The following is a 16,818-nucleotide window of genomic DNA, read 5'->3' on the forward strand; positions in this document are numbered from 1 at the left end:
TCTTGATAAGTAAATATTCTAGAATTTAAAGATGTTTAAATTTAAAAATGAAGAAGTTTATTGGAGGTTATGCTGTTATATATCACCTGGGAATAATTGAAGGATTAAATTCGTACGTTTTTCGGATTTAAAGATGTTGAATAATAGAATTTGTAATTAGCGAAATTAGGAAGCTTATTAAAAATATGATCTGACAATACCGAATTACTTTGAATTTTCAATCATGGAAGGTAACCACATTTTGTGATTGAAAAATTTCTTATGCTAATGTATGTATAACTGTAGGTAGGAGCATCAGAGGATTTCACGGCCTGAATGGAATCACCAACAAAGAAACTGCCGGATCTAAAGAAACCTCCGGTGTAAGGGAACAGTAGCGTGAAATCGGTGATTTTTCTTTTCTACGATGGATGTTTCCTCGGGGATCCATCGCAAATCCAATTTCTAGGTCGTCAAACGATTCCTGTACGCTCGAACACGCACACATACAGGATACACATATCTGATTCCTGTCATAGCAGGAACACAGAAACTTTTCTGTCACGAATGAAAAAACTTTCCGCGACCCCTGCCGCGGTTTTCTAAACAAGAAAACGACACTGGTTCGCTATGGAAGTAGCAAGTTTTTAATCCGAGTGCACGGAACTTCTGATACGGTTTCTCCCGATAGGAACTTTATGTTGGCAGCACTGAAGTGCAGCAATTTGCGAGCAAACTTTCGATAGTCACTAATAGGTCTCCGTTTTTTCTGCTATCGATCTTGTGACGGTTCATTTAAATAGTTTAGAAAAAAGAAAAACGGGAAAAAGGTTACTGAAAGTTAAAATTACTGAGCAAATGAGAAACGCGATAGGTTGAGATTCTTAAGGGAAAGTGATATAAATGTAAGGAACATTTTCACAAATTTTCAAGCATCTTACATATTACATCACTCGTCCATCGAAAATATTACTTTTCAAGAATATTTTTCTGATTTCTACTTTCTAACGAGTAATTTTTTTTCGTAAACGGAAGAATTAATAAATTATCGTGATAAAGTAAAGCTGAGTATCTAAATTTTGGTTGTTATATTGTCCTGAAACAGCACTGCTAGAAAAGTTACCTTACAAATGTTTGTATCTTCACTAACCTTTTTCAAACAGAGAGAACCATCGAACATAGGTTTGAAGATAATTATCAAGTTTACCAGAATGTTTGCTACAAAATAATATCAATTGAAATACCTGTGCTTGCACGGCTGCGAGGTATAGTTGTGCCTCCCCTAGCTCGAAACGCTTCATAGAGATGTCTTCCTGGAGCTCGGCTACTTTTGTGTAAAGATTGCTTTCAGCGCTCCTGCAATTAAAGAAAGGAAACCGTTTAGCGATTCTCGGGCTTCGTGGAATTAAACCCGCGAACGTGTCGAGTGTTGTAAGCTGGAAATACCAGCACTCGAGAACCGTGGCCCTTTGTAACGTGTTTACCTTTAATAAATTGAACCAGCCACCGAAAAGCGGAACGAGAGGTAATTAGACCGAATTCTTTTGTCAGACATTAATCATTTCTATTCGCGGTTCTATATTTTGCTGGAGCTCCACGTTATCGATCGTACCTTCTTCTCAATGCCAGCACTGGCAATATTGTGAAATTACTTTTCCTCAAATCCTAAATGCTAGACTGCTACAAGACCCTATATTTAACGTTTGATTACTAAGATTTGGGGCTGCCCATTTTGCCACTCTGTCCCTTGTAATCTTATCTATTCGTGTCATCAGGTTCACACGATTGTGATATGGTCTATTGAATTATAAATCTCGTATTTGAATCGATAGGTTAACGTATCTACGTTGCATCTGGGAAGACCCAACGTTGAACGTCTAACCGACCAAGATTGGATCACCTACTTTGGCTTTCTACCTCTTCTAACTCATTGAAAACCGTATCCACTTAAGCCAGATTCACACATTCGCAGAGTAGTTTATTAACTTTTAAATATTTGTTCTGGGTGGATAAGTTAACGCACTTTCGTTGCATGCGGATCAACGTATCCAAGGCGTCCTGGAGTCGCGTGATCTCTTGAGCTAGGCTATCGTGCTCTCGTCGTAAATCCTCCATCAGGGGCAGAGTACTGGTTCCTGTCGGTGCTAGTTCGTCCCTCAGCGACGGTATTTGACTGATTCTCTCCATGGGTATTTGTTCTGGCGGACCTGGCGCCACGAACAGACGCCTGGAGGGCTTCTTCGATGGGGTCGCGGTGGCTGATAGGCTCCGTGCCAGAATCTAGACACAAAATTCTGGTCTTAATAGGTGGAATAACCGCTCGAAGTTATATCTGTAATAGGGTGATCATTATTTCTTGACACCTGAATCTTTTTTCTATCTCTGTGGGATAGGATGATCATAGAATAATCTACTGCAAGCTCTGCTGATAAATGATAATTATAAATCCCATCGTTGCATGCTTTGCCAAATATAGACACGATCTATGTGCTCTAAATATAGATCCGATTTCCGTCTCTGGCCATCGCCTTTTGCTTTCTTTTTCCCTTCTCGTGTATTTGTAAAAACAACAAACTCATTCCCTGTATTTCTAAAAATCGCAAGCCTTAGTTTTCCCAAAACTATTCCTCTTAAGAAGCAACACCAGAAACGGAATAATATCCCTACAGTTCCCTGTCGTCTGAAGCTAAGAATCCTAATCTCAACCGAGCATGTAGGACTCTCACAAATAGGAGGATTTAACAGCTTTACGCCTGGCTGACTGGCAAGCTCATCACAACCCTAATTCGGTTCTGCCGACTGATAGGATTCCCTCCCTTGCCCTCTTCATTCCGCCACTCACAGTACGCAAACAATTGAGTCAAGGCTCATAAACGAGGATAGATAAAGGAAGACTTGGGAAATATAGCCAATCCGACGTACTTGCAAATCATTTAGCGGTGTTATGACTTGAGCCTCTTTCGCTACCGCTTGATAACGTTTCGCCTGATCCCCAGCCCTCTCTGCGGCTGCCTCCGATATTCCAGCCACGCATTTGCAAGCCAATCCACATAACTCTTCATATACTTCCGCTATTTCACCGAGCAGACTAGGCAAGCACTGTGACTGGTACCGTTCCGTGATGGCATTCGTGGCTTTCAATTGAAGAACGTACGCATTGTGCGCCTCGTAGTAGGCGCGTTTCAGTTCCTGCTCACTCCCGCCATCTATCATTAAGAGAGAGGCGTAGGCGCGTTTGTAATCCGCGCGGGCACGCTGCAGCTTCTCCTCGGTCTTCGCCACCACCTGCTCGTAGGCCTCGCGATGAGCAAACACCTGCAATATGGAATTTCCTTGGTTTTATCATCCTCTTTCTCTTTTATGCTACCAGGCTTCTCCTGTAATTATGGTTTTAGGGTTAGGGCTAAATCTCGGTTCAGGTGGAATAGTTTTCAGTTGGGATTTTGTCAAGCCGCAGTGGATTTTCGATCGTAACAGGCCTCTAAAAATCGATACTGGTTACCCAATTGCTTACTCGAGATTAATAGATTTGTTAAGAATGAAAAATTCGAATCAAGTTTCGGTTAGGTTGGGGTAAGATGTAGGTTTGATGGCATCATCCTAAAGCTTCAAATCTGCATTGCGCGCAACTCTGGATCGATCGTAAATCTCAATTTTCAGATACACCGAGGTCCGTTAAGGAAATGCTCAAAGCAGTTGTATTGGCAACTTTTATCTGCTTTCGGAGGAAGCCCTTGATACCGCACGCGATACGACGATCACATTGAGCTGGAAGCAATCTCGAAGCAGGCAAACGACGCCCACGTGCAATTTCTTTGGAAGATTCTCACGTTATAGACGTCGTCAAAGACATTCAGGCGCCTTATCTTATTTTGACTATATCGCACGACAATTTCTCCCTTCAAACTTAAACCACTTTTCGCCACATTTGTAGCACATGCCATGGATTTTGAACAAAGTTTCGCTATCAAGGGCTTGTTCGATTTTCGTAGATGCAGAAATCTGAAGCGAATTACCTTTCTGGACTGGAGTTTTCGGTGGAAGCTGGCCTCCAAGGTGGGCCTAGACAGCTGCTGTTGGAGAACCGCGGCCAGATCCAAGTGAGCTTCTGCATCTGATTGCACCTGGCGCAGTAAACTTTCCCAAACTCGACGCATTCCGCCGGAATCGACTCTGGTGTCTCCGGATCGGCTGCGAAACTCGTCGACAAGACGTCGTACGGTTGCCGAGTGGCTTTCCATTGCCGCGCCCAGCTCCTGCGCGAACTCTGACACTGTGGAACATAAGTTAGGTTAGGAACACACTTAACTACAGGCTTCGATTTGGTAACAGTTGTAAGATCTTTAATGATCTTCAGTTTCTAGGATCATTTAGAACTAACGTCGAGTCTGTAGAATCGCGCGTGGACCAAATGCCGAGTTTCTAGAATTGCACCCAGTTTTGAAGATGTAAAATCGCCTAACCTAATATCGAAGTCCTCGAGTCACTCAATACCATTATGGTTACACATAGAATGGCTAGATCTTTGAACGAGACTACAGAGTTATCTATAACACTTGGAACAAAATGGGAAAAGTGAATAGTAAATTGATCGATAGCCTGTCTCTATATCTTCCACAGACAAATCTGTTTCGGCCAGCAACGTTTCAATCTGTACGAAGCTACCGTTCGATTAATTAAATGGGACGTTTGTTTAAAACGTTTGGACGAGTGTGTCGAAGGCCCTGGTTGTTCGATGGTGGTTGCATGAAAGCGTAGACAGACGAGAGGGTGCGTAATGTCAGACACAGATCGGGTTCCGCGGTACAGGATACACGAGGCGTCGAGTTCTCTTCAAATATTTCAACACGTGGAGAACTGGCCGGCCGCTCTTGTATCAATAAACAATTACCAGCAGCGAGTAAATGTGGCACAAAGGACGCATTGTGCGCCAAAGATATAGTTGGGTAGAATTATTTCTTTCAACATCTTAAGCTTCAGCATCTTGACATTCGATTTTGAACTTCTTACAGAATTAAGCTGTTCATAGACCAAAGGGATTGGGTCGGTTTTTCGATATCGTTGAAATTTTGGTGCCAAGGCATTTCATCGATACTCACACATTTGTATCAATTCGTCTTAGCTCTTGTTCCTCGCAGTTGTCAAATTTGCTATGTAAGAAGCTGAAATATGTTTCCGAGTGAAATAATCCTCCCTCGTGCCAACCGTGGTAGAGTTGTTCAAAAATAGTAGACCACGAAGAACAATTAGAGAATCGTGGGATAAATCGATCAGCTCGTTAATTATAACGATAATGGCCAGTGTGTTGATCGTACGTTAACGCGAGGCTGCTTCATTAAAAATTAACGAGATCCATCAACCGGTACGTTATCGCCTATAATGGCACTAAGCGTCAATTAGACTAATGGGCTACGTGAGTTTAGGGGATTTAGAGTAGGGTTCGGTGAATTTTCGGGATCATCAGCAGGCCTAGTTGGATTTACAGTGAATATTAGGTGAATAACAAAGCTACGCGATTTCAAGGTTTCAGTGCTAATAGTACAGAAGGTACTGTCTAATTCGACCAGAAATTTGGAGGTTAGTAGCAGGTTAGTATTAGGGTTCAATGTTTTTAGCTCGTTAGAGATAATCGTATTTGCGGTGAATATCACATGAATACCAATTCTAGGTAATTTCTAAGAATTAAGATTAATGGTAGCCAAATTTGATGACTGATAGATAAGATGGATCTGGTATTGGAGTTAGCTAAGCTTAGGGGCACATTAGGAGAATTTGCTATTACATGATATTAGTGGATGATATTCGAAGAATTCCAGAAACGACGATTTTCAGGAATCCGTGATAATAAAAAAGGCATTTCGCGTGCATCGACTAAATATTTACGCGTGCAACGATCGCGTGGCTCGTTGACGTATGACGGCCACTTTTAGCCGGATATACAGGCTGTTTCATGATGCACGAAATCCGAAAATAAATACGCATTTCGCGTGGTCAAATCCTCGACGTAACATAGACGCAACTTGGCCAAGGGAATTGGCAGAGTTTCCTGTCTCTGACGTAAAATCGATCGAAATTTTTATCTTTCTGACGGACTTGACGGAACACCGGATATCGTGGTACTTTTACACCAGCAGACATTTATAAACGAATTACCAAATTAGAATTTTTTACATATCAGCTAATTTAGGAAACAAAGCAACTATAGTACTCTATCGTCAAATGGCTGAAAATTAGTCATATCTTGTACTTTATGTAGGAAACAGAATCATAGATGACGATTTTTAAGTTATGTCAGATTGTACAATTGCGTAATTGAAACATCCGATCGTAAAACCGTTCAGTTACCACGGTTACATGTTACGTAGCTAACGATTAGATTCGACACAAGTGGTATACGTTCAGTTTCCCTAAAAATCTATTTTAACATTTCACCGATTTGCGATCGTGGCAGATGTCAATCGAATTTCGATACTTTAATATCGAAATCTTCGACATCATTGCTGACATTACGTTTGTTTCAACTGCACCTGCGAAATATTTCGACAATAATACTTCGTTCTGACGTGTCTCATGTTATCTTACATATCACATATTGCATGATGTACGCTGTTTTTTTTTTTTTTTATTAATGCTCCCCCTTTTATGTCCCACCCAACGACTATGTTGCAAATCGGCTCTCACTGATCCTCTTAAGTTTTTCCATTGTGCTCGATTCGATATCAATTTTATCCGTCTGTGTTTCATTGTGTAACAAGCAATCCATCCGTTTTAATTTCATAGAAATCGAGCTTCACCCTGGAGAAACGGAGGCGTTCAAAGAAGATCGTAAGATAATTCACAAAGGGAGAAATTATGACAAGTGGGGCGGAATTTCATTAGTGAAAAAAGGAGCAAATATCTTTGATTCTTTGCGCTATGAACCAATTCGTGCATTCTGCTTGACACGTGTCTGCCCCCCTTCAATATTCGATTATCGGTTGTAACGGTAAAATAATTTTTTATAGGAATGAAATAGGATTCTCGAAATGGAACAGAGTAATTTATTTTCGCGTATGTTCGTCATAGCGAGACGCGTGTCTGGTTTTTCAGCGGATCTGTAATTACTTTATTATTTGAGTTTGCAAGGTTGCAGGAGTTTTAAATTACGATCACATGGGAAAGAAAGTCCCTAGAGAAAAACTCAATTATTACCACTGACGTTGCCCGAAACAGTGTTGCCAACGACGCGGCTGGTCAACGAGCACGGAATTGACATTCAATTACGCGGACGTGTTCTAAAAATAAGGGGGCGGGCTCGATTAATTCCGTGACACATGTACATATATTTGTATGCATGTGTGTTTGTCGTTTTAGGTTTGAATTAGGTTATGTGCTTTTATGTACATTCGTCTCAGCTTTGGGTCAGGCTACTTAAATTTTTAATTCACGTTAAACGCGCATTTGAAATCCGAATTTCAATGAAAAACAAGTGACAAACGAGCGTATCCACATTCGGATCACCGCGTTCAACTGATTTAGAGATGATACCACTTTGTAGCGGCAATGCCAGGACGATCAGGTTGCAAAACGAATGAAGTCATTCTCCTACAATTTCATGGATTCGGTTCAACTTCAACCTCGAATAAGATTAAAATTAAAGTGCCCTAACCTCGGCGACAATATTCGAGAAATTAATACGTCGTATGCTGTGACGCTTAATAAACGGTCCAGTAATACCAACGTAAGAGAGAACCAAATTGTTCCTAGCAGCAATTTTTCAAAATGCTTAGATACATTTGATTCGTATTGCGTCATGCTTTGCAGAGAATACGAGACGCCGGCTCTGTGGATCGTATCTGGAAACGAAAAGAACTTAGCGAACCCTCGACTCATCCCGGAGGCGATTTGTCCCAGAAAACTTCCGACGCGTTAAAGACCCCCTGAACACGGCAACCAGCCATCTTCCTTGAATCCGTGTTGAAAAACGTTTCCTTCGATTTTCGCTTCTTATTTTCGTCGCAAGTTTCGAACGACAAATACCATTTTTAAGCGTCCTTCTCTTTCTTCCACGAGATTTCTTGTGTATCTGACATTTCGTGTACCAAAGAATACATCGCTTTAATCCTCAATTTTCAATTCTTCGGTATTAACAGATATCAACAATTGTGTCACACGCATCATCGTTGTGCACGTATAAATCATTTTTCATAATTTCAGGATGGTTAGGATGGTTTCTTTATTGTTTATTCCTGATATATATCAAACGATGGTTAATATTTATTTATACAAATATACAGTTTTTTGTAGGAGCAACTGTGTTCCTTGTACCTGGCACAAAAATTATATCTCGGACCTAAACTAACAGTTGATCTGTTAACGCCTTAAATTTCAATTTGCATAATAATCCTGATCGCCAGGAGGATTCCCAGAAGGTATTCAGCAGCGACTCGCCGAAATAATCTGCTTTCTGGTTGCGTTGAATATTGCAGGAAGTCATTGCAAGAAAAGAAAAGGAGAGATTAAGATTGGTTTGCCTAATGAATAATCATAACTCGTGTTTCCCAGACACCATTCCGCTGTAATTTTCAATTTTTTTCATATCGCTTCCTTTTATCATAAAGAAACGCACGGAAGAAATTATTCAAATTTTCTCTTCTGTTTCTTCCGAATACTGTGTTATAAAAAATGGAGGAGAACTTCTGTTCTGTGTCAGAGACTCGTCTCAGTCAGTGTTTCTACGCAGTTTCATAAATATTTTTTGCTTAACACAAGAGCTGAAAGAAATTTCTCAAATTTCTTTTACCACAGATTTCTTCACTTTCATTTCCATCCTGCTTAAATATTGCAAGAAATTGTTACACGCGAGGGAAGAGAGACAGACACATCAGAATTTCTCTTGGGCAATTCCTACGGTCACATTTGGCCTGACAAAAAAAATGATTGCAACGTTGTAATCTCCCTGAAGCTTTTTTCTATTTTCAGAAAAAGCGTAACCAGTTTCATCCTGAAGAAGGAAGCCAAAATTAACGAACATCTACTTCCATAGATAATCACAACAAATTGATAAAAACCTAACCTCTACAAAAGTCAGTTGATAAGGTTATGCTTATTGCAATGATGTTACAAGTCGCTAAATTTTTATTCTATTGTACCTTCGTCAGAAATAGAAAGAATTTCGTCCACAGAAGCTTGTCAAAATGAAAACATTTCCTTTTTTAACCCTAAAATATCATAAGCCAATATTTCACAAATACTCCTCCTAACCTACAAAACAACGCCAAAGAAGAAAATTTCATTTACTAGAAATCCCTTCGAAAAATCACATTTCCTTCCCTCGTCCGCTTAAACGTTGCAAGAAATCGATAAAAAAAAAAAAGAGAAAAAAAAGAAGGACGAGAGAAATGGCAGAAGCTCTCCTGATCCAGTTGCCAGGGTTACCTGCCGGTAACCTGAGCCGGTTTCGTGAAGACTTCTCGTTTAGGCGAGTGCTTTCATTAAGGTCGTTGTTTGAATACGTCTGTCTCTGCGATCGATGTACACGCGGCACCGTGTGCACGCGTCCGTGTCACCGGGTTCCTCCAGATAACGGGAATCGATTACACGGGCGAAGCGGCGTAAATAGGCTCGTTCTCCGTTGCTTGTTTTACCAATGCAAATCCTCCTGTTCCTCTGCCGATCGATTTTTGCGCGTTCGTAGAAAAATGTGTCAACCTGACACGCTTTTCCCTCTAAAACGTTAAATTACTCCACCATTTGTAGAACCATTCTCCTGAAACTTGTTGACTGTGACGGCCGAACGAATTAGTATAATTAGAGAAAAATTAGTGAGAATGCGCCCGAAAGACAAAGAGGGAAATTCATTATTTGTCTGCTCGTCTCATCGACGTTCTACCGTTTCGTACAGAGAATTCACGAAATTGTTATAAATCTGGTGCATACGTTACCGCTGTATAAAAAATCGCAGGGAAAAAACCATACAATGGAACTATCAACAAGTTCAGATTCATTGCTGCAACAAAATTGTCAAGTGGAATATTGTACAGGTTACAAAATTTGATTGCAAGATAATTTGTAAAAAGTGCAGCGAGGATGAATGAGATGTATCTCTATATAAATAAAAGTGTATTTTTATTTAGGTTTATAGTTGAAATTAAGCAAAAGCAAATTTGCACGAAATCTTCTCAAAGTTCATCATTTTATATACGTTCAGTTATAAATTAACCATTATCTAAGTTAATACAAAAAACTATTTAAAATTTAAATACAAAAAACTTTTGAATTATCGGTCATTTTGATCGCACACGGTAGGAAAATACAGGAAGTGTCGATAGGTTTAGTGTTAAATCGCTGGAAACGAGGCACGAGCGAGGATGCGGAAGAATGTCTAGTATTTTTTAGTTCTATGTAGATCTATCTAGTTCCATCTAGTTCTTTTTGTTTCTTTCTTTTTCTCAGAGATGAGAATATTTCTCTGTTTTAGGAAATGTCATCCTCGTGGTATCTTTTAAAAAAATCTTTAAAAAAATGTTTTTTTTTTTTAAACATGGTGTTTTTCTATAAGACTATGATTTTAGGCTGATCTTATCTCGCGTTATTGTCCATCTCACTTTCTCCTTTTCCGATTATGGTGATCACAATACGCGTATGGTGATTAATTGTATTAAAAGTTACAATTAAATCAGATTTAATACGAGGGGGGAAATCTTTGCATTCGATATTTCCTCGTTTTGTTCGAACGAATCTGATGAACTTTGGTACCGGAATTTCGAATAATCGATTAGGTATAACAGGTTTCTAATTACGAATAGGACCACGTCTCTAGTCAGTTTGCTATTTGACACCTTCAATTATTCACGTTCGTGTCAATTCCAATGAGCAGGCAATCGATACAGCTGCGTTCGAGGCACACGAGGCACGCAGTGAATTGTCATGGATGACCGATGAATATAGAGCCATCGGGTCAATCGTAAAATAATTAGCTGTAAGCCTGATCGATAATCTGTCCACTCTTCTCGTCACAGCTTTTACTCCTCTTCCACTTATCAACTCGCGGCTGTCTATTTCACCTTTTTTCATCTTTAACGTTTTATTTCCAATTATTATTTGGTATTATTATTATTTACAATATTTTATTCATAGTATATTATTATTGTTATATTATCGTATTTTTAATATTCTTATCTTGGCAGATTCATTATTGTTTTTCGACCTAATTTAGTTTATAATTATTGCTTAAAGATAAAATAAAAATTAGAATACATTTACAAATTTGTTTACCCAAATGTGTTTACCCAAAAATATGTTTACAAATTCTGAATTATGGAATTACAGAAAAATAATTGAATCCTACATCGTAAAAATAGTATGCTATAAAGAAGAAATAAAATTTCTCACATAAAAAAATTAATATCTAATAAATAAACGTTCCCCTATTTATATATTTATCCCTGTACATTTATTATTTGTTATATATTTACGTTAAACTTTATTCAACATAATCGAGGAATAATAAAAGCTCACGGGCTTTCGCCTATATCTCAAGGTTGTCCCTTTACACCCAATTCTGAGCCAGCAAGGGACCACGAGCAAGATAAATTACATCGTTTCCTATCAAATGGTTTGTCACACTGTAATCCTCAGCAGTTCGAAAATTTTATTGATCCGAGACAAGGAACAGCAAGAAATCAGGAAGAAAGTTTTTAGACTGCAGATAAGTGACACTAATCCGATCACTGTCTGTCTTACTCTACTTCAGGTCAGACCACCGACCTATTCCACTAGTTTGAGCACTGCCTGCCCCGTTCTACCGATCTAATTCTACCTGTCAGACTACACAGAATGTAGTTAAGAACAGCAAACAGCCAATGAAATGCAATGAGATTTCACTTATCTAACACACACGTTGCCATCAAAATGAGCTACTTTTCAAGAGTTGCATATAGTTTTCATCAAAACTGGACTCACGTATTGGACTAATATTTAGGCTGCAGATTCATTTGCATTTAACTGCTTGCTATACGATATACACTGAAGATATTACTACTATTCCTGAGGCCCCAATATTTAGATCTGCAGACGATACACATACAACTTATTGAACTTTTGAACTTATTGAAGCAGGTATACTTCATAGCATCGTTGTGGGGCCAGTATTATACACGCTATACACTGAAGATATTACTACTATTCCTGAGGCCCCAATATTTAGATCTGCAGATGATACACATACAACTTAACTGCTTGCTATAATTTGTAATTCGCGCAAGAATCACAGTAACGTTAAAAAATATTACTTGGAATTATATCATTCAAAATACGTGTCTATAGCAGCGGTTTGCAATCATTTTTCATCTCACGGCACGTATAAAGCGATTGTTGAGATTCTCAGCCATACCAATGAATATAAATATTTGCTCCAAGACGCAGCATTTACAGAACTATTGTCATTTTTCTTTGACGATCTAAGGGATGGAAGATGGTGCCTCTGAGTGAGTAGTTTAAAAATTGTTGCGGTACAATGAAAAAGAGAGGAAAAAATCCTAGGTTTGTGGGGACGAGCGTGTCGAAGATTCGGATCCAAGACAGCAAAAGACGAGCAGGTTCTTAACTATTGAACACTCTAACGAGGGTAATTCCTAATCCCTGGCAAATAGACATCAAGCTTATTTGCCTCGCCAGAGGCGATATCGATCGCCCTGTCGCATGAAAATTGACGTGACAGGGTTAATTGAAAGGGCGGGAGACGTTAGCCCGCGGGAGTTCGACTATCGAATTCCAAAGAACCGTTAATTATGCCCGTAGCTAATAACGAAGATAATAAACGCGAGACGTCGTCTCAAGTTTCCTGGATTTCACGTTTATCGTATCTCTGTCACGTCAATCAAGACCGAGGTTTATATTCGATTATATTTAAACGCGTTTTCAATGGATAAATACCGTGGCTCATATATGGCCACGAAGCAGGCCGAGAAATCTCTTCGTATGCTTCCCATTAAAATTGTGGCAATATGGAAGAACGTTATCTATTTTTAAGACCAAATTTCGTTTTAGAGGAAACAGAGTTTGATCGTGTTTGATCGCGTTTGATCAAGCGTTGGCTACGCATGTACTTAATGGACATGAAGAAGGCCGAGGAATCTCTTCGTATGCTTCCCATTAAAATTGTGGCAATATGGAAGAACGTTATCTATTTTTAAAACCAAATTTCGTTTTAGAGGAAACAGAGTTTGATCGTGTTTGATCGCGTTTGATCAAGCGTTGGCTACGCATGTATTTAATGGATACGAAGAAGGCCGAGAAATTTCTTCGTATGCTTCCCATTAAAATTGTGGCAATATGGAAGAACGTTATCTATTTTTAAGACCAAATTTCGTTTTGGACGAAACAGAGTTTGATCGTGTTTGATCAAGTGTCAGATACGTATGTACTTGATAGAATTTATAGTTCCTCAACTGCAATGTAGCCTCCAGCTTTAATCCAACGTAGAAAGGAAATGAAAAAACCAACTGTCTGCAACCGGTTGAAAGATTGCCTAAAAAAATGTGCAATTTGAACTGGACTAGGACACATTTTTTGGCACACGGGGGCAGCAACGCAGCCAGGACGATTTATCGTATTCCAGTTCGTCCCGTCTACTCGGATATCGTGAGGAATTACAACCGTGTAACGTATCGCCGAGATACGTGGACCATGGGACGATCATTTTCAGGGAATGTGTGGTGACGCGCGGCTTACGTGGATCAACAGTGAAATATGATGGATGGCTGCTCGATTAATGTGGCCGGGATCAAGTAATCCGAGCCTGATCTCCCTCGATCTCCGACTTTCCATCGCGTTGTGAATTATCGCGCGGACACATGAAACCTGTTAACGCCACCGGCAAAGCTTTGTCTTCGATTCTTTTCAGCTTGTTGTACTCGAAGAATGTTGGAGGATAAAGAATATCCCAAGAAGCTTCTTCTACTTGAGTCCTGAAAGTCTGGTCTTCTCTGGTTTCAGATAATTTTGTTGCAAATGTAGTTATTGAAAAGTCCTCGCTGTTAGGTCAGGAATTAAAAAATATCCCTGGCAAGTTGATCCATCACGCGACCTATTCTTCCATAAACTTGAAGATAAGCTGACCTTCGAAGGTAGACCTGACCCTCGTACTCGAAAATCTAAGCTACGCGACCAACCACGAGTTTTTCAAAGTTCCTTGCTACATAAAGTCAGAGCTGTAATCTATTTTCGGTGCACGTGTAGTGACAACAACTTGGGGGAATGCAAACGTCCCATGGTCAGGAAGTGCAACAGTCGCGCGACAGTTGATCCGCAGCCAAAATTTCGCTAATCGTCGAGCGAGCCACCAGTGGCCATGAATCGTTTATGGCAGCTGTACAACGGTTGACTGAACTGACATAGAACCTGTTAAACAAAACGTTAATCAAAACGTTACCCACACGATTTCATATAAATGGTCCTTTAAATCGCACCATTTAACTCAGACAAGTGCGTCACTGGTGAAAAATCACCGAGGACACGTAACGGGTGATAATCAGAGATTTAGCTGTATCCAAAATACATGCAGCATAACCTCGAGAATATTCAGTGTTCCAATTCTCATCGGGATCAAAGGATTTCTTTCGACGTTCACCCTAAATTGCGAATCATCCTGTGGGATCAGTGAAATTGGGGATGAGATGAAGTGGATAGCACATGCATTAAGACGGCATTAAAATTCGTTCAGTAGCTTTAGAGGTCGCTAGGACCTCGCGAAGATATGAAACAATTACGCGAGAGTGGAGGGCACAGAGGACAATAAAGGATTCAATTTGTCGGGTAGAACGAGAAACAGATAAAGGAAAATAGCGTTGTTAGTCTGATTCTCTAGCCAGTTTGCAGTTTCAACTGTTTCAGTCGAGGCAGACAGAGTTGATTTGGCGAGCACCGTGGGTTTTATCACTAGGAGGTTTAATCCAGGATCGAACTTCGCTCAACGAAAAATTAAGAATCGTTGAACTAAGCAGCAGGACCAGGAAATAAAATTGAAAAGTCCTGGATTCAGATGCAGGATCAAACTCTGTTAACGTTTACTGTATCAATCGTGAGATTGGAAAATGTGAAAGCAGACTACAAATAATGCAATAGACAAAAATAAATCATTATCATTGGCGTAATTAATTCATTTGTTTTTCAATTTTTGTATGAACCGATTAGGATTAATTTTGGATCAGTGAAGAATTAAATACATAGAAGTATAATAAGTTTGCGATAGTACAGTAATCAAAGTTTGTCAGATCAATCATGAGAAATTAGGTGAGACAAAGCGTATATGAAGACAGATCAGTTCCTCCAACTTTTACAATTTAAAATGGACTTTAAATAAATTCGCGTCGCGTCTAATGAGGTTTATTAATGGATACATTAGTTCAGTTCAAGCTAGGAGTTGATAAATCCAAAGAAGAATTAAAACTAGAAAGCTTGGAAGTGGTCAGATCTAGTTTTGATGACAAAACCAAACTCTATCCAGCTGGTTGTAAGATACCAAAGAATATAGGTTAGGGCAAACGAGGCCAAAATATGGGGCAACCTAGTCAGCTTAGTCAAACAAAATAGTATATTAAGATAGATCTGTGTCGGTGATGCAATTTTCCCACTTTTCATATTACACAACGTAGTCCAGTTTAGTTCCTGACAAATACTGTTGGATTTCCTAGGGATTATTTACTAGAGATTAATCTAGAATTAATCTAGCATCAGGGAACCCGAAAATAAATCTGTCAATAAGCTTGAAATAAGTTCCTCAAATCAGATATAACACTGACAGGAGTCCCGATAGGACTCTATCAGATGGGTTATAAGATACCAAAGGTTAGGCTAGAAGAGATCAGGACTAAATTTGGCAACCCAGTTAGCCTAATTAAACATCAGAATGTACGTTGTTTGAATCGGTTTTCACACTACACAAGGGAATCCAATTCAGTCCATGTCGAATATTATTAAGCCTACCACTAGATAAATTAACCTAGAACCAATCTAGACTCGGAAAAGAACTGAACCATCGACCAACAGAGACAAACAGAGAACCACTCGATGAACCTGAAGATTTCATATATTACACACTTCTGATAATAACATCGGATTTATCAGATTATACTGCAGAGGATACAGGTTAGGTCAAACAAGGCCACAATATGAGGCAATCTCCGAAAAGATAAATCAGTTATAAATAATACAGTTATAGAACAAGGTCCAATTCAGTTTATGCCAAATGCTATTGGTCTGGCCACTAAAAGGATTACCCTATAACCAATCTGAGATTAGAAAAAAGCCAAACACGCTAGACCCTAGAAATAATCTGTCAATAACCCTAGAGGTTCCTAAGATTAGGTATATTTTGTACGACAGAGAGAGAGAGAGAGAGAGAGAAGCAGAAGATGTCGTATTAGCTGCCAGGCGATAAAGGCGAGGCTTCCTGTCAGTAATGTCTACGAAGGATTAAACTTCTGACATGGTTGGATCGCCACAGATAAAGAAAAGCGAAACTTGGCTAGATTACACGCGGAAGATCCAACTTCCGTGGAATACAGCCCAAGGCCTCGACTCTCCAGGAGTTCTCGGTCTCTTGGTTTCCTAGAGGCTTGGCTAGAGCGCGCGGTAATTGCCCCGATAATTTTAGCCGAAATCTCTTGAGTCTCATCCTTGATATCTGGCGTCATGAAGGCGACTGTAATTATAGAAGGAATGACGAAGTTCCCAATGACGAAATGGCCCAGCGATGCACCCGGAAAAGTAGGCGATTCGTCCTTCGGCCGGACGTCGTCTACTTTGGCCCAATTGAATCACCGCCACGCCTGGAATCTGGGACCCTTTGCGACTGAG

The 16,818-nt window shown here is 39.7% G+C and overlaps 1 protein-coding gene across 4 annotated transcripts in view; it reads right to left on the reverse strand.

The window, feature by feature from the left end:
- Positions 1 to 16,818, reverse strand: part of Stacl (SH3 and cysteine-rich domain-containing protein) — a 76,547-nt gene that overhangs the window by 18,149 nt on the left and 41,580 nt on the right. For all 4 annotated transcript variants that reach the window (XM_033342553.2, XM_033342550.2, XM_076625580.1 and 1 more), the window contains 4 exons: positions 3,996 to 4,252; positions 2,902 to 3,294; positions 2,003 to 2,259; positions 1,224 to 1,335 (listed from right to left, as the gene is read on the reverse strand). In XM_033342553.2, the coding sequence (XP_033198444.1) occupies positions 1,224 to 1,335; positions 2,003 to 2,259; positions 2,902 to 3,294; positions 3,996 to 4,252 (1,019 nt within the window). The remainder of the gene's footprint in view (positions 1 to 1,223; positions 1,336 to 2,002; positions 2,260 to 2,901; positions 3,295 to 3,995; positions 4,253 to 16,818) is intronic.

This window comes from Bombus vancouverensis, chromosome 16, assembly GCF_051014615.1.
Source record: "Bombus vancouverensis nearcticus chromosome 16, iyBomVanc1_principal, whole genome shotgun sequence".
NCBI classification, from domain to species: domain Eukaryota; kingdom Metazoa; phylum Arthropoda; class Insecta; order Hymenoptera; family Apidae; genus Bombus; species Bombus vancouverensis.